General features: G+C 42.1%; 1 protein-coding gene across 2 annotated transcripts; it reads left to right on the forward strand.

Annotated features, from left to right (window-relative positions):
• Positions 1-248: 248 nt before the first annotated feature.
• ALKAL2 (ALK and LTK ligand 2) lies at positions 249-14851 on the forward strand. Of its 2 annotated transcripts, none has more exons than XM_051778153.1 (6): positions 249-648; positions 2654-2985; positions 5464-5517; positions 5629-5709; positions 8052-8118; positions 14710-14851. In XM_051778153.1, exons 2-5 carry the CDS (start codon positions 2727-2729, stop codon positions 8114-8116), a joined length of 459 nt encoding a protein of 152 aa, XP_051634113.1. In that variant the 5' UTR covers positions 249-648; positions 2654-2726; the 3' UTR covers positions 8117-8118; positions 14710-14851. The 2 variants fall into 2 exon arrangements, with proteins under 2 accessions (XP_051634113.1, XP_051634114.1); XM_051778154.1 differs by lacking the exon at positions 249-648 and adding an exon at positions 1473-1745.
• Positions 14852-16016: the final 1165 nt, after the last annotated feature.

Here is a 16016-nt window from a genome sequence, read left to right on the forward strand (position 1 = left end):
TCTGGACTCTTGACAAAGCTGTCTTGCTCAGTCTTGCCTCTGGGTCTTTTTCTTCATCATGTGGTGTGTATTTTTCCAGGTATTTTATTAATGGTTTTGTACCTTCACTGTTACTACAAAAATCTCAGCCCATGCTGTCACAGACATATGTGCCATTTGTATGCTGTTTTTGAAGATAAATCGATTAATACAGGTAAAAATAACAAACCAGTTGGGGAACACAACTGCATGCAGTTAAGACTCATACAGTGGGCGAAGTTGCGAATGCCCCGTCTCTGGAAATGTTCAAGGGCAAGTTGGACGGGGCTTGGAGCAACCTGCTCTGTCGGAAGGCGTTCCTGCCCACGGCGGGGGGTTGGAACTGGACGGTCTTTGGGGTCCCTCCCGACCCAGCCCGTCCGTCCCTCACGGCGGGGCCCCCAGCGCCGCCTGGCGGCCGCGCAGCGCTCGCGCGGGTTGGGGCCGCTGGGGGCCGCTGTGGCCGCTGCCTGAGGGGACCGGCGCGGTACCTGCGGGCGGCCCCAGCCCCGAGCGCCGCCCGCTCCCGTCCGCCGCCTCCCGGGGCTTGGGAAGCGCGCCCAACACGCGGTCCAGCTCCGCGTTTGCCCGTTTCGGCTGCCAAGGGAGAGGTTTATCCACACAATCAAAGTAAACAGGGAAAGTTCAACCGGATCGTGTTTCAGCCCCCCCACCCCCACACCACCACGCCCCGAGGGGCTCCGCGGGCAGGGCGGTCGCGTGTGCGTGTTCTGGGGAGGGGTCTCGCAGGACCGGGCTCAGCGCTCGCCGCTTGCTTGTCACCTCTGCCGAGGTGCCGGCGGCTGCGGGAGCGGACAGGGCGCTCCCGCCGGTGGCAGTGCCTTCGTTCTCCTCCTCCTCCCCCGGCCCCGCTGGGAGCGCTTCCAAGCAGCGCCGCGCCGGGAGCCCAGGAAGCAGCCTTGCCCCCCGGGACCGCCCGTGCCAAGAATGGGAGAGAGAGGCGGCACGCCTGTTCACTCCTTCCACTCAGCTCCGCTCCAGCCGCCTCTCCGCGGGCTTCCCGGCCGGCGCGAGCAGAAATAGCCTTCCCCTTCTCCGGCAGCTCGCCCCCGCCCCAACACCTCCCCTTCCCCGCCGCAGCCGGGCCTGGAGTTCCCGGTAAACAGGAGGCTTCCCCGCCCGCCCCCCGCGGGGCTGCGGCCGCGGGCCGGGGACCTGCCTGACGGGAGCTGCGCCAGGAACATCAATATTTCAGAGGCTCCTCAGCGCGTTTCTAATTAAAGGCTCGGGCGAGGCGCCCCCCCCCGTCCCCATCTTCCCGCCGCCGCCCCCTCCCACTCCACACACACACTTGGGACCGTCTCCTTACGTCGGAGAGAGGCGAAGGAGTGACTGAGCCCTGCTCGGGAGAGCCGAGCAGGGGGAGGGACGGGGGGGACCGGGGCGGGAGGGGAGAGAGGGCGGGAAGGGGGGGCTTGTGCGAGCAGCGACGCTCCCGAGGTTGCCAAGTGGACTTTTATTGTTTTCCACCCACTTCCAAGTCGATACTATCTGCCGTCTCATGTCCATCCTATAGCCTATATAAGCGGCTGCGCTGGGGCTGGCGGCGATGGAGTAGTTTGTGGATACAACGGGAGCGCAGGGACGGGAGGGGGGCGGGCGGGCCAGCCGCGGAATACTTGGACTCCCCACCACTCGCGGGCTGCTGCCGTCCGGGGAGCGGCTCCCAGGGGGAAGACACCTCGGCTTCTGGGACGGAGAGACAGGTAAAGCGGCCGGGGAGGGCCAGCAATCTCCTTCCCCTCCGTTTCCCTCCCCACGCCCGCACCCCTCCCGCCCCGCGGGGCCGAAGCGCTGCGTACGGCGGGGCCGGTGACAGCCCGCGGGCGGGAGCGGCCCCGCCGGACCCCGCCGGAGTTGGCGGGGCAGAGCCGCGGCGCGGAGTGCGGGGCGGTGTGTGCGCGGGGCGCTCAGCCGTCCGAAGGAGAGCGGCTCCGGGGATGCCGCTGGCCGCCGCTCCGGGCTGCTCCCCGCGGCCGCCCGCGTTCCTTCCCCCAGCCGGGAAAAGGGACAGAGAAAGGGGAGGCTGGCGCTGGCGCTGCCGCTCCCTGCGCCTGGACGGCTGCCCCCCAGCCGCGCACCGCCTGTCCCGCCGCTCCTGCCCGCAGCCCGGGCGCCGAGCCCCGCAGCGAGGGTGGGGACCCGCTCGGTGCGCAGCTGCCGCAGCTCTCCGGCACAAACTTCGGGGAAAGTTGTGGCCCCTCGCCCGCGCTGCTCCGCTCCGTGGCCGCGGGCGGGGCGGGGAGAGGCGGGGCGGAACGCCGATCTGCTTCGCCGGGCGCGGGGCGAGGGGTCCTGCCGGGCACCGAGCCCGTCCCCGCTGCGAGGCTGTGCACCCGCCCTCCCGCGGGGCTCGGCTCCGGGAGGCCGGGCGGGCGCTGGGGCGGCTCTGCCCGCGGGGCGGGCGCAGCGGGCAGCGGGGGCAGCAGCGGACCCTCCGCCCTGCTCCGCCCCGCCAGCCCCCCGCCGTCCGGCGCGGGGCTGTCGGAGCTGTTTGCGCTCCTGCCTTGTGTAACCTGCGGAGTGGTCTCCGCTCTCTCCTCCTGTAATGTTTCCTGTTTCATCCCCACGACTCTCCCCACCTTCGACCCAACCCCCCGATTTTCTCTTCCAGTGAAACAGGAGGCCTTCCACAGCAGCAGATCCTTCCTCTTCATCCCCTCGTGCACTCTTCAGGTCGGACTGCAATGAGTGGACTGAGGTCTCCTGGGCTGCTGGGGCTGGTACTCTTAATGCTCTCAGCAGGATATTGCAAAGAGAAAGCTGACTCCACAGATTTGAAGGACAAGCAAAGTCTCTTGAATCTGATCATGGAGATCATTCAGGAACTGAAGAGGTACCACCTGGAGAAGGAAAGTGGGGTGCAGTACTTCTCCAAGCATGACTATAACTTGGATCGAAGGGAAGTGGCTGACTATGGAGGATACCAGGATGAGCAGAGAGTTGGTAAGTCACAGTCCATGACATAGGAGATCTTTTTCTCTAGAGTGCCTTAGTGAATGAGACAGCACATCAGGTTACTAATTTTATATCAAGAATTCACCACTCAAAATACTGCAGGTTCCCCTTGGTATCAGAAACAGACACAGATGGCAAATTCAGAATAGAAAACCTCCAGTCACATCTGAGAGTCTTTTACGCTCTGGATAATGTACTCAACTGAAAGTCCAACTTCCTGTGGCTTTGAACAAAAGCTATTAATAAGGGAAAAGACTGAAATGAGATGAGCTCAAAGAAACAAGGGATGAAAATGCTCTTTTTCCTGGAAGGTTACCACTTATTATAATGTGCTTGGTTTAAGTGTTTCTTGGAAATGACCCTAGCAAGAATTCCCCTGCAGGACTATAGTATGTCCTTAAAGACTCCACTTCTAGAAGTCTTTCCTGAAGCTCAGCTTCATTGAACTTTTCGCCCTGTTTGTTTGTTCCTTTTGTACTCCAGAGGTAGCACCTTTAAAATACTAGGGAACTGAACCAGTACTCCTCTGCCACTGTAGAGGCTGTGACCAATCTGGGAAACTCCTGCAGTCATACTTCTGTTCATTTAAATGACTCTTCTCTAACCTCCAGTGAAAGCCCAGGTTGGTTTGTAAGATGTTCAGGTTGCATGAGCTGTCCAGAAGTAGTCATACCAGTCACACAGTGACGGATAGTTACTGCTCAGTTCCATGATGTTCCTCTGTGCATCTAGTTGAAAATTGATTTGGCTTCTCCTGCTGCCATGTCTAATTTACTGTTCCCTGTCACTCCCAAGCCCCTACAGCATTACTGCTGCTCATCTTACCCCTCCTACTGAAAGTGACTGAGTATTTTCCAGCAAATGCCTACTCACCTTTTCCCAACGTGGCTTTCATTTTGTTTGTGTGCTATTTATTTTGTCTTTATTGATCTCATAAAACTTCATTGTACCTTTTCTTCATTCTCATTCATATTCAAATATCCTTGTGATTTGCATTTATTGGTGGTTGTCATGAAAATGTTGCTTCTCTATCTGGATGATTAATGAATGTACAAAGACAATTTTGTTCCGCTTAAGATCATCACAGGGAGAACATTTTGTTTTATACATGTTAAAAAGTCAAAGAGGCCAGACTAAGCAGGGAACCCTGATCTGCACAACTCTAAATCTCACCTTGGAACGTGGGCATAGTTTTTGGTCACCCTACATCAGCATATTGGTGTGAAACATCTGGCTTGTGCTGAACAGTTATCTATTTGATTAATAAACCTGCTTCGGAGCAGATTAGTTGGTAGTGTTGTTACTGACTCCTAGGCAGGATTTTTCATTCTGTTATTATAATGGAGTTATTCCCAGCAACTCTGAAAAGGAACTACTAGTTAAGAGTCTTTCATTTCAGTTTTGGCATCACTTTCCCAGTGAGTTGGTCCCATGGGAAATTTCTGAGTGAAGCATGTGTGTTTTTAATGCTCTTCATGACATAATTAGGTCAAATAGGATAAGGTCAATTTTACTTACACTGACTAAAGTTAGAAGTAAATGAAGAATGACTTTCGAGAAGTGTCCAACCTTACAAGTGAATCAGATCTGGATGGAAATGCTCTCTCACTTTATATCTGATAAGAGGTGCCAGGGGAGTGAAAAAGGCTGCTCAGGCATTTATGGTCAAATAAATAAAGCACCATGTAGTGTATCATACACAATCAGCACTAAGCTATCAGCATAGAGTTTGTAACGGAAAGCAATCAAAGATAGCTGTAAATCAGGAAGTCACAAGTGAGGGTTAGGGCTAAAATGGATTTCAGTAAACCAGTTTCATTTTGCCATCTGCTGAACAGAAAACGCAAGGCGGTAAACCACAAACACAGGGAGCCAGAAGAGAGCAATTTGCTTGGAATCATTTCCTGTGAATTTTATTTACTGCTAAAGGGGAGGGAAAAAAAGATTCCTGTAAGTAGATCAATCCAGTTCCATGATTACAGCAGAAGAGTGCTTGTACCAACATACCTGTGATAGAATACTGGACACATTTGCATAAGAGAATTAGAAGACACAACCCCAAACTTGAGTTTATCTTTGGATCTTTACCACTAGTGTAATACACTATTTCTGAGCAACCATGAACTAAAATTTCTTGAAGAATTTAAATCTAGGTCAACTTGATAATATAATTCATAGAGAGCTAAAATCTGACTCTTAGTTAATAACCATCATCATTAATGACCACACATCTAACGGACATTGTTTCATCATCACCGTGTGTTTCATAGAGCATTTTACAGGGGTTCCTATGTAAAACAAGTGCTTGAAATGTGGCCTGCTGTATGCAAAGGGCTTTTGACCTCTGTGTACCTGTCAAGACATAGTGGTGATGTTTGCTGGACAGAATATTCCCTGCCCTCATACTATGCTTGGCAAGCAGAGTTCCAGTGCAGCAGAGTGACTGTTCTTTTTTCTGTCCAACAGAAATAGTTCCTAGAGATCTGAGGATGAAAGACAAGTTCTTAAAGCATTTAACAGGTATGTTTTAATTTTGCATTGGTATCCACCATTTCAAGTACATACCGTAAGCTGCACTGCTCTTTCTGTGACCTGTGCTAATTCATAACTTATTATTTCTTTATATTTCAGGTCCACTCTACTTTAGCCCAAAATGTAGTAAACATTTTCATCGGCTTTATCACAATACAAGGGACTGCACCATCCCAGCATGTAAGTGACAAAACGAGAAACTTCCCTAAAACAAAAGGAAACTCAAATTTAATAGCTCTGTCAGGTACCAGTACTGATACAATGTCAGAACTCATTCCTTGCAATGAAGAGTTTTGAGTGCTCTAAAATATACTGAGTATTCTTTACAGTATTACAGTACAGCATCAGCATTACAGAGAGGAAAATGGAAACAAAACCTTTTCACTGAAAATACATTGTGTACAATGGCTGTAAACACTGTGTCCTTAGGTACTGAAGTATATGTCTCCTGGGTTCCAAATCAAGTGTTTGCTTTTCACAGGAACATGACTCCTCTCAGAAACATCTCATATTTACTTTCTAGTGCTGCAAATTCAATATAGGATCAGAAATCCCGGTGGGATTATTTCCTTTTCATTGATTATTTATCTAGAACATATTTTATAGATATTTTCTATTTTGACTATTCAGCTACCAATCTATCAGTGATGTTGACAATGAATCTTTGCAACACTTGTGTTCCGTGAATTACAAAAATATAATTTCCTAAGGCTTAGGGAAAAAAAAAGTGCTGATGGACACAAATAAGAAAATGCAGTTTATGATATCTCTTCACTGTTGGCAGCACAGAGACAATCAAATCAAACACTGACATTTATCAGTCAGTAGATGTGACTCTAGATTCATACTGAGGTGGACCTGTTGAGTAAGCAGATGCTATTTTAGTACAGCCTTTTCAGAATGGAAGCACACTTTATTTTACTTGTCTGAGGTCAACCAGTTGGGTCAATAGCAGAGCTGGGAATAGAAACAAGACTTACAGATTCCAAGTTTCAAGTATTAATAAATATTTTAGCCCAATATACTTTAAAGGCATATTTGGTAAGAATTGTGGACTTTTCCCCTGTTTGTAAGGCTTCAGATTAGGAATGCCTTGGAAAGATAGGGATTTATAGATGATAGCTAGCCAGATCACATTCTGTTTATATGGGTGGAGATATAAGTTGTTCATAACTTGTCTGTTTTGAACAAGCAAATGGTCATATTACCTTTTTCATAAGGATCACAATACAAACATCATTTGGCTCAGCACAGCTCCAAGCTGTGAAGCTATAAACTAGTTGGTCATAAAGTCTAAATTAGCCTTTTCCTTCTGACAAGTGACATACTCACCAATATCATGTCTGGATAATGGAGGGTAATTTGTATGAATGGCAATTATAGCATAACTATGCTGTGAGTTAGAGATTGTTAACATTGCATCTCTAGGAAACATTAGATGTAGTTACTCATTAATGAAATAATGCCTAACGAAAATCAACATCAGTTACTGGACTGGGCTGACTAGCATCTTTTGAAGTAACTTTCTTCTAGGAAAATGACATAGACAGCCTACTTTAATTCTTCATGCACAGAATGATGTTACTTTTTGATAATATCCTGACTTCAAATAATACTGTTCATTCTGTGTAGAAATTCAAAGGCTAAACAACAAAGAAATTAAAAGCATCTATGAGGCTGCAACATGGTGGTAGCCAGTACAAAAGAATTTTGTTGGCATACTTTCTAGTACTTTGTACACTGTAATAGCACTTACACCTGGAAATTAATTTACTTTTCTGTCTGTCCATAACCAGCTTTCACAATACTGGCTTTCAGTTTGTCATGTTAATGAAGAAAAAACCCTTTTGATTATTTTTTTAGTTTTGCATTGGTTCTGTCCCTTATTACAAATGCATCAAAAAGAAGAAGGTACCTAAAATATGAACAACTAACAATAGGACTACTACGGAAAAAACAGTTTTACTAGTTTTAAGATGAAACGTGATACAGTTATGAATGTTTGTGATGTGGTCACATACTTGGGCTGGACTTGACATTCCTATGACTAGATGTTATTTGTCTAATTTGAAGAATATCTATTGGAGAATGGCATTACTTAAGTTGATAGCCTTGTGGTTGAGGGCTGGATTTCAAAGGTGGATGAGCACAACTTACTCTTCCTCTAGTATGGAGATACTACAGTCACATGTTTAGATCCTGCATGTAAGCACAGACACAGATATATAAATTTTCATACATACAAACACTTGGAGAGCCTCCAAGCACATTCATGCTATTTGTTTACAGATGGAACATATGCAAAAGTCAGTTGTACTGTTAATGTGCTATTAGACATGGCTTTCAGTTACAGTTTTTACACACTGCATTTCTAAGTCTAAGGAGTTGACTTTTATTCTGTTGCAAACTAAGGTATTCATTAAACTTTATTACAATACTAATTTGACACTGATATCAATGTTGATTTTTAAAAGCAAAATTGGTTACTTTGGTAATCTATTTATGCTCTTTTTTCATGACAGACTATAAAAGATGTGCCAGGCTTCTTACTCGGTTGGCAGTAAGCCCAATGTGCATGGAAGGATAAAGGTAAGCTTTTTCTTAGCAGTAGTGACATTCCACTGCATAGCAAAGCAGAGGATGTTGTGCTTCATACATGAGAATTTATGGGCGTATAATAACAACTGTCCTTTAGCTAAGGTATTCTCCTCTCACACAACTTAAAGTAACTGGCTTAATCTGGCAAATTTTGGCATCAAGGAAAGGGTACCCCCTGCTGGAAGTCATTACATAAAAGTCCATGTGCATCATCTGTGAATTATTTATAGCAGCATACAGTTAGCAGATAGTGATTTGTTGTTACAGAACAAAACTCTACAGCTGTGGCTTATTTTTCAAGAGTTGACTCAGTACACAATTGCCTGTATCAGGAGCAGCAGCCACTCTTTTATGTGTGCAGCTGTACATCTATGGTGTACTCTTTGGTCTGAGTTAATATATACATAGCTATACACATGAAAGCTTTATAAACGTAGATAGGCTGCAGGTGCTTTTATAGTAATTCAATTAAAATGTATTATTAGTAGCATTGATAAACTAACTTCAAGCTACTCGGATTTCCTGGGATTTCATTTTGTTCACCTCTCATGCCTATGGGTTAATTCCCTCCTTTTTTGCCTACATGTACCTCTACTTCCCACAAATACTTGGGAAATTTCATCATGCACCAAAATAAAAAGCCATCCAACTGACCTATTTTTAGGAAACTGTCACAAAAGAATAGAAAAGAACTAAGTCACATTCTGTCCTCAGCCTTTACCTGAGACAAAAATGTGACCTCAGACTAATGACCATATGGACTTGTCACTAACGAATGCTGTCAAACCAAGATATTTTAACTCTATGGTGGAGAGAATCAGTGAGAAAAAATAATAAATATTAAGCATTTTAGTTTATTTTTTTAAAGCATTGACATTGTTTTGCATGGCATTCTCAGAAGCAAGCTAGGGAAATGTAATCAAGATAAATGTAAAAATGACTGGAAAAAGATACACAAGTAGGTTATTACCATTTCACTGTCAAAACTGGGAAAATGTATTAAGCAGTGTCTCACAGCTTCATTATGGGTGTGATATTGTTCAATACTTTCATTAATAACTTGGGTGATAGAATACTATATTTAAGGATTAGAGTAGTGTAGGAGAAGCAACCATGATACAGTACAATCTTGGAATTAAAAATAATCTTAGAAAATAAGCTGAATAGTTTAAAACAAGGATAAAATTTAAAGAGCAGAATTATGAAGTCAGGTAGGAGTAGTTAGCTTCAGAATTACCAGAATGCCAGAATCCATGGCATTTTGTGAATAGACAGATAGTTTTGTCAAAAACATAGGGGTTGTACTGGATCACAAACTAAACAAGTCAACCATGTCACACTTGAAAAAAGTCAAACAACATACTGGAATTTATAAATAAAATAATTGTTTATGAAACATCTGAAATAATCACTGTTTCTGGAATACTGTATTTAATTAAGGGCACCACACTTGAAGACATATGGGTGCTTCTTAAAAGAGTCCAAAGAAGAGCAGTGTGGATTACCAAAGGCCTAGAAAAAGTTTAAGAGAACAGTTAAAGGAATTGGGATTATTTAGTCTAAAGAAAAGATGACTGCAGGAAAACATCATGGAGTATTCTATTTCATAAAAGGTTGCTACTAGCCATCCTCTCTATCCAGTGTGGATAAATGAAATATAATTTCTTTAACTTTGCAAATAGGTCAATATTATTATCAATAAGCGGATACATTAGAGTAGGAAATTCTTTTCTCCCTTTCTTTAGAAAGTTTTATCTGTATCTTAACATCCTGTCATGTAAACATAAACTTGTAATATGAAGGAACAGGAACTAAAGTAATTCACATCTCAAGCTGGGAGTCTATTTAAAATTGTCCATCTCTCAAAAAACACCTTTGCTCAACTAACAGGCATGTTGCAATGTCAATAGCAACTCCACTGCTGTTATTCTCCACACAGACACAGATCAGTAGTGGTAGAATTGTTAAGCAACCTCTGTTAGTAGAAAGACAGACTATTCTCTACCACATATGCTTTGAGATTCATAAATGTCTCCATAAGATTAATCATCTTTTCTCCTCAAAGCTTTTCTACTGCATCAGTTCAATTTGTGTGAAGCAAATTAGGTTTCCTGTTTTGCTCATTATCTGATTTTCATTTCATTGGAGGCTTTTAAGTGGGCTGGGCTACAGATGGACTATTACTGGCAAACTGGTAGTTTTGGTGGATTTTTCAGATCTGTGGACATCTATCCATGTTTAGAGATCAAGTTAAAGGAAAAAAAATAGATTTGTTTTCCTTTCTACACTAAATGCATTTTGGACTATCACACGAGACATTGAAACTCTGAGCTAAGATCAAACAAGAAAATAAGATGTGAAAACAGGAATTGGACATCTGTGACTGTCACAACACATACCTGAGTGGGCCCATGTGTTTGTAGTACAGCATGTCTTATGGAGCCTTCACTTTTTCTCATTTACCCTACACATATGTAACTGGGCTCCATCTTCTCTTGGTTTTTAGTGTACGTTCCCATTCTGCCTGTCCCACAGATAGGAACAATGCAGGGACCCAGTAACAGCCCTTCAAACTGTTGAGATTGCATGAGTGAAGCCAGAGCAACAGATTTATATTACCACATCACTCAGTAGTCCTTTTTTTTTTTTTCCAATCAGCAACCCAGGCCATATTCCTTGGCTGCCACCAGCATCATTTCTGATTAATTTTATTCTGTAACCCCTTCTTGTAGTCAACACAGCTATGCTAAGTCCTGTCCTTGATGCTGTTTCGTGTTCTGTTCTTCAGTCAGCGTCCTAGGATTTCCCATATTCCATGGTTGCTTTGCTCCACCCTATGCAGATACATCCCACAACTGTAATGTTGTCCATATCTGCAGTAGGTAAGAAATACCAGGAACAAAATTCCTGAAGTCTTCACCTAAATAAAGTTCCCAGTTCAGATCTTGAGTATTTCCTGTGACAGACGGCGATGACTCTGAAAATCTGTCCCCTTTGACAGCATCTGTCACAGCCACTTTGGCTACAGTCATACAGATTTTACTGCTTTTGTTTGAAAACTGCAGGTGTTATTGTTGGTGCCCTCCCTTTTCCATTAGCTGTTCTTTAAGTCTTTGCTAGAGCCCAATACTGATCTCATAATATATGTTGAAAACCTCCCTGTACCGTGAGTACTAGTTCAAAAACTAAAGATTGCATTAATCAGATATTATTACATCCTTCTGTTTTGAGGATTTCTTCTAATTTCTACACGGACAAGTTTTATGGGGTTTTTTACCTTTTTTAAAGCATCTACAGTTATTTCAAATAAACAAAGTAAAACTAATGACAAACACTTTTGCACTAATAAATACAAGACTGGTGTAAGTAGTAGGAATCTCGGGCTAAGCAGAGAAAGTGAGGTTTTATATACTATAAAAAGGGTATGAAAAGATCTATTAGTTGCTTCCTTCCTTAAGAAGCAGATACAAAAAATTAATATTTGTACATACGAAGGTCTAAGATTCTTTATAAAATTCCTAATAAGCTAAAGCCCACTGATAACTGAAATTTCCTTTGGAACTCAGAAAAATCTGTGTAAACTCCTCAAGATGTATTGTCCATACTAGTAATGTATATGAAAAATGCTGAAAATACAAGTTAAAGTTAGAAACTTCATATACATGAAAACTAGAGTACCCCACTGAATATCCCATTCCTATACACCATTTTTCAAACTGTTCTTAAACCAAGTTAACATTTGGGTACTTAAATTTGGCTTCAAGTGTTTTGTTACAATGGAAACAACAGATTGCTCTCTCTCTTACACTGTTTCTTATTCAGAGTAACATCGAGTGCATTCAAGAAATGTAACACGCTTTCATAGAAGTGAAGGCAAAATTAAGATGAGGGAGTTGCGTATTATTCAGTGAAGGCAGACCCTCTTTTTCTAGAATGTACAGCTTGATCCATCACATACAGCTTCTCAGGGCATGTTCAGTCACCTCTGTGTCTGGCGCCAGGAAGTAGTTTCCAAGGTAACTAACTGAAGACTTTTATCAGAACTACTGCTTTGCATTAAATAGGCAGCCAGTGTAAGTTACTAGTGTGGCATAGTCCAAGTTTATTAAGCAGCAATTTGTAGTTTTGCTTACTATGGGATGTCTGTGGCTAACACCAGATGGAACATTAGAAGCTTTATCGTGTTCAGTGCGTGGATCTCTCTGATTACATCACAGACTTCCACCTGGGTGCGCACACTTCGGGAAAGAATTTTTTGATGTAAGCACATGGAAGTTCTGCTACAAAATCCTACTGGCACAGTATTTTAAGATTTGTATTGATCTTAAAACCACTAAACTCTTCTCATACAGATTAGCTTTTTCTTACAGAGTTTATAATCATGCACAGATAATAACCAGAAACAAATCTGGAAAGCTGTAATATGCCTTTACACTAGCTTTCATTTGTGCTTTTAAAATTGGAACAATTGCATGGTTTGGTTGGTTGGTTTGGTTGGGGGCTTTTGTGTTTATTTTTCCTTGTATTAGCAAAGGAGAACTAAAAATTGAGTTAAAGAGGGGAAAGGAATTGTTACCTATGTTCTCAACAGAGGCTGTAGTCAAATCGTGTTCAGGAACTCCACTAAGGCTACCTATCACTCTTCAGCTAAATTCCAGTCTGATTTTCCTAGACTGATCCATATGATGTGAAATAAAAAATTAAAAGAAAGTACAGCAGATTTATCAATGCTAAAAATCTGAGGCCTTTTCGAGGGTCTCTGAAAATGCCAGGGGTTGAGAAAACTGTAAGTTACCTGAGCACTGGGAATCTAAGATCCAGAGCTTTTGATCAGATACCCATACAAAAGCAGGTCTGTATAAGCATCCTATCCAGTGTTTTTCACCCTCAGTGAGCTGCATATTCCCACTAGTAATGAAAAAATTATTTATTACATTTTCAGTGTTTAACTTGTCAGTTGTACCACACACTGATCAAACCAAAAGCATGTTAATTTCTTTTTAAACATCACTTTTAAACATCCCAGCCTAAATAGGGTACAGGAGGACCATACATACAGAAAATAAGCTAGATGACAGTGCAAGACAAGAAAAATTTACATCAGCTTCTACTGATGGGAAAAAAAAAGTCATTGTCCTATCTGCAAAGCCAGAGGAAACCCATAAATTACATTAAGCTGTTCTGTAACATTATTACATTTCCTAACAGCTTTCAAAAATTGCAAAGTAAATGTTTAAATACTACTAACAAGTATTTCTGTATGCACCAATAGCTTGATTTCCAATGGATTATGTCAAGACCAACTGACTTTGCATCCAAATGATTCTATTATGAATTATACTTAAGCAGTAGAATATGTAGAGAAACTCAAAGTATCAGAGACTTCGCGCTGATCATGGGAAGGAGAGCTACCTACGTTCAGACAGACAATATGAAAGCTTTAACTGTGAAAAATGTCATCAGCAGAACTCTAGCATCAGAGTACCACTGGTTTTTATCTCCCACAAGGACTTTTGACAGCTGTGAGACACACAAGCTTCAACTGAATCTGTTTGCATGTAAGAGCAATGGCTTTTGACTGTGTAGATTAAGAAGACATACATTTTTTACTTCTAAAAAAGAACAATAACAGGCTTAGAAGGACATGAAACTGGGTGGACAGACTTGTAGCATTCAGTGGTCATCCATCTAGAAAATCTGGTTGCAGAAAACAAACTCAGAAGTTACTGGAGAGAGGATGGACTTCTAGATATGTATACTCAGTTACACAACATTTTCTTAGCATGGTTTAAAGGTGTGGGGGAACAGGGGTCTGAAAACCTTCACTGCTCAACCTCTGAATCAACATTTCTAGAGTATAGACAATATACATACATATGCAACGTGGAAACCTGTCATTTTGTATCAGTGATTTTGATATCAGTATCATAGAAATGGTTTTGATTTCATTCCAAGAAACTATTCTTGGAAGAGTTACTAGAACCACCAGCAAATTGAACCAGTGCAGCTCCTGCTCAGTTTGTGCTGCCTCAGTGTTTGCATGTTCCAGGAGCTATATTTATATGACCAAATCTCGTAAAGTTACTTCTATTTGTTTCTTGTTTATATGATTCCAAGTTTCTTCACAAATGGGCCCAATGATACATCAAATCCTTCCGAGATCCTAGCAACAACTGACTGACACCAAGGCATCTAGACAGAATTTTGTAATCTGTTAATGCTATTCCTGAGGTTTATTCGATTTTTGACTTCACAGCTGCAGTCATTAGAACAGGCCAGACTTAACTATGAGCACTTTTTGAAAGGTAGAACTAGATTTTCCTAATCTGTCTACCTAAAATGAAACACCACAAAAAGGGATGCTTTCCAAAATTTCCGCCTCGATTAACAAAGCATTAATTTAACAGTCAGGCTGATACAAACTGAGCTAAATCAGAAATGTGCTACTGGATCTTTCAAAAGTTATTATGGAATTCTCCAGTTTTATTTATTATTTTCAGCATGATAAACACATTTTGAAACACATCTATGTGAATATAAAAATAGTGAAAGGCAATTTTCTTCTTTCTTTTAATCCACCAGATGTTATTACCATGACAAGAAACACCAAGAACCAAGAGAAGTGCCTTGGAAACCAACAGGGAAATAGAACTTACTACCTTTTAGCAAATTCCATTGTGAACAAGAGATTTATTTTTGCAGATTGACAGACTACTTCCCATAATTCTTTTAACATGCATTTTGTATGCCATCAAGTTTGCAGATTGACATTCTTTACAGTAGCATAACTGCCAGTAGTACTTAATGCTCTGTACTTAAAAACACACTTTACAATTGATGTGTAATGCTGCCAAAAATTATGTAAACACAAATATTTCACCAAGAAAATTGATGTTCTATTGCTTAATTCTAAAATTTTAAGGAATGTTTGTTTGTATATCTAGAACTACTAAAGATCTGCTCCACGGTAGTTGTGGTCACTTGACACCCTTCATGCTTATGCAATTTTTTTAAAAGTTTGGTTAAAACAGACTTGCATTGGGGTCACATTGTACCCTGGGAGTACAAACTGCATGACAAACAGGAACGTAATTCCAAGTAGACATACTTTTTGGGACAGTGGAGCATGGATTTTGTACACAAACACAAGCTGCCATTAATTTACTTTATATAAATGTATAAAACATTCCAGCGAACGTGCAATATGTAAATACTGTAAATAACAAGCGTAAGTAATAAAGTGTTTGGTATTAAGTTGTTCTCAATTTGCTTTCTGTTCTTTGAATCCAGGTAAACAAGCTACCTTCTGGTAGCTACTGTCATTTATTCACACTTAAACCTCTTTCCAGTAAGAGCTCACTAGTGTAAGAAGGAAAGTTATATCCACCTCAGAGAAGTTCAGTAATCTGGACACTCTCTGTGTGTCTTCCAAGCCCACAAGGCTGCTCCAATTCTCTCCAGCATTATAAAATGGAATGTTTTTTATGAATAGCAGTTGTTTTAGGATTTTTTCTTTGTTTGGGATTTGGTTTGGGGGGGGCTTTTTGTTCATGTTTGGTTTTGGGGTTTTGTTTGTTTTTGTGGGTTTTGTTGTTGTGGGGTTTTTTTTAATAATCTGTAGTCTATTCATGATACTGCAAGGCAATATAATCAGCAAATGTCCAGTAAATCATTTTACTATTGTAGAATTTTTAAGAAGTCAGTGAACACTTACTTGAGAAACCTTGATACACATTTCCCTTTCTTCCTTAAATCAGATATTAAATTCAGTTGACAAAATAAAATGGCTCAAACAGGAAGAAATTTTTTATGTGCAATCTGTAGATGAACCACATGTACTTTTAACTTATACTGGCATTTAGTTTTCTTTCTATCCTCAATTTGAACCA

This window comes from Manacus candei, unplaced genomic scaffold (assembly GCF_025592945.1).
Source record: "Manacus candei isolate 608988 ecotype Guabito, Panama unplaced genomic scaffold, ASM2559294v1 h1tg000011l, whole genome shotgun sequence".
NCBI lineage: Eukaryota > Metazoa > Chordata > Aves > Passeriformes > Pipridae > Manacus > Manacus candei.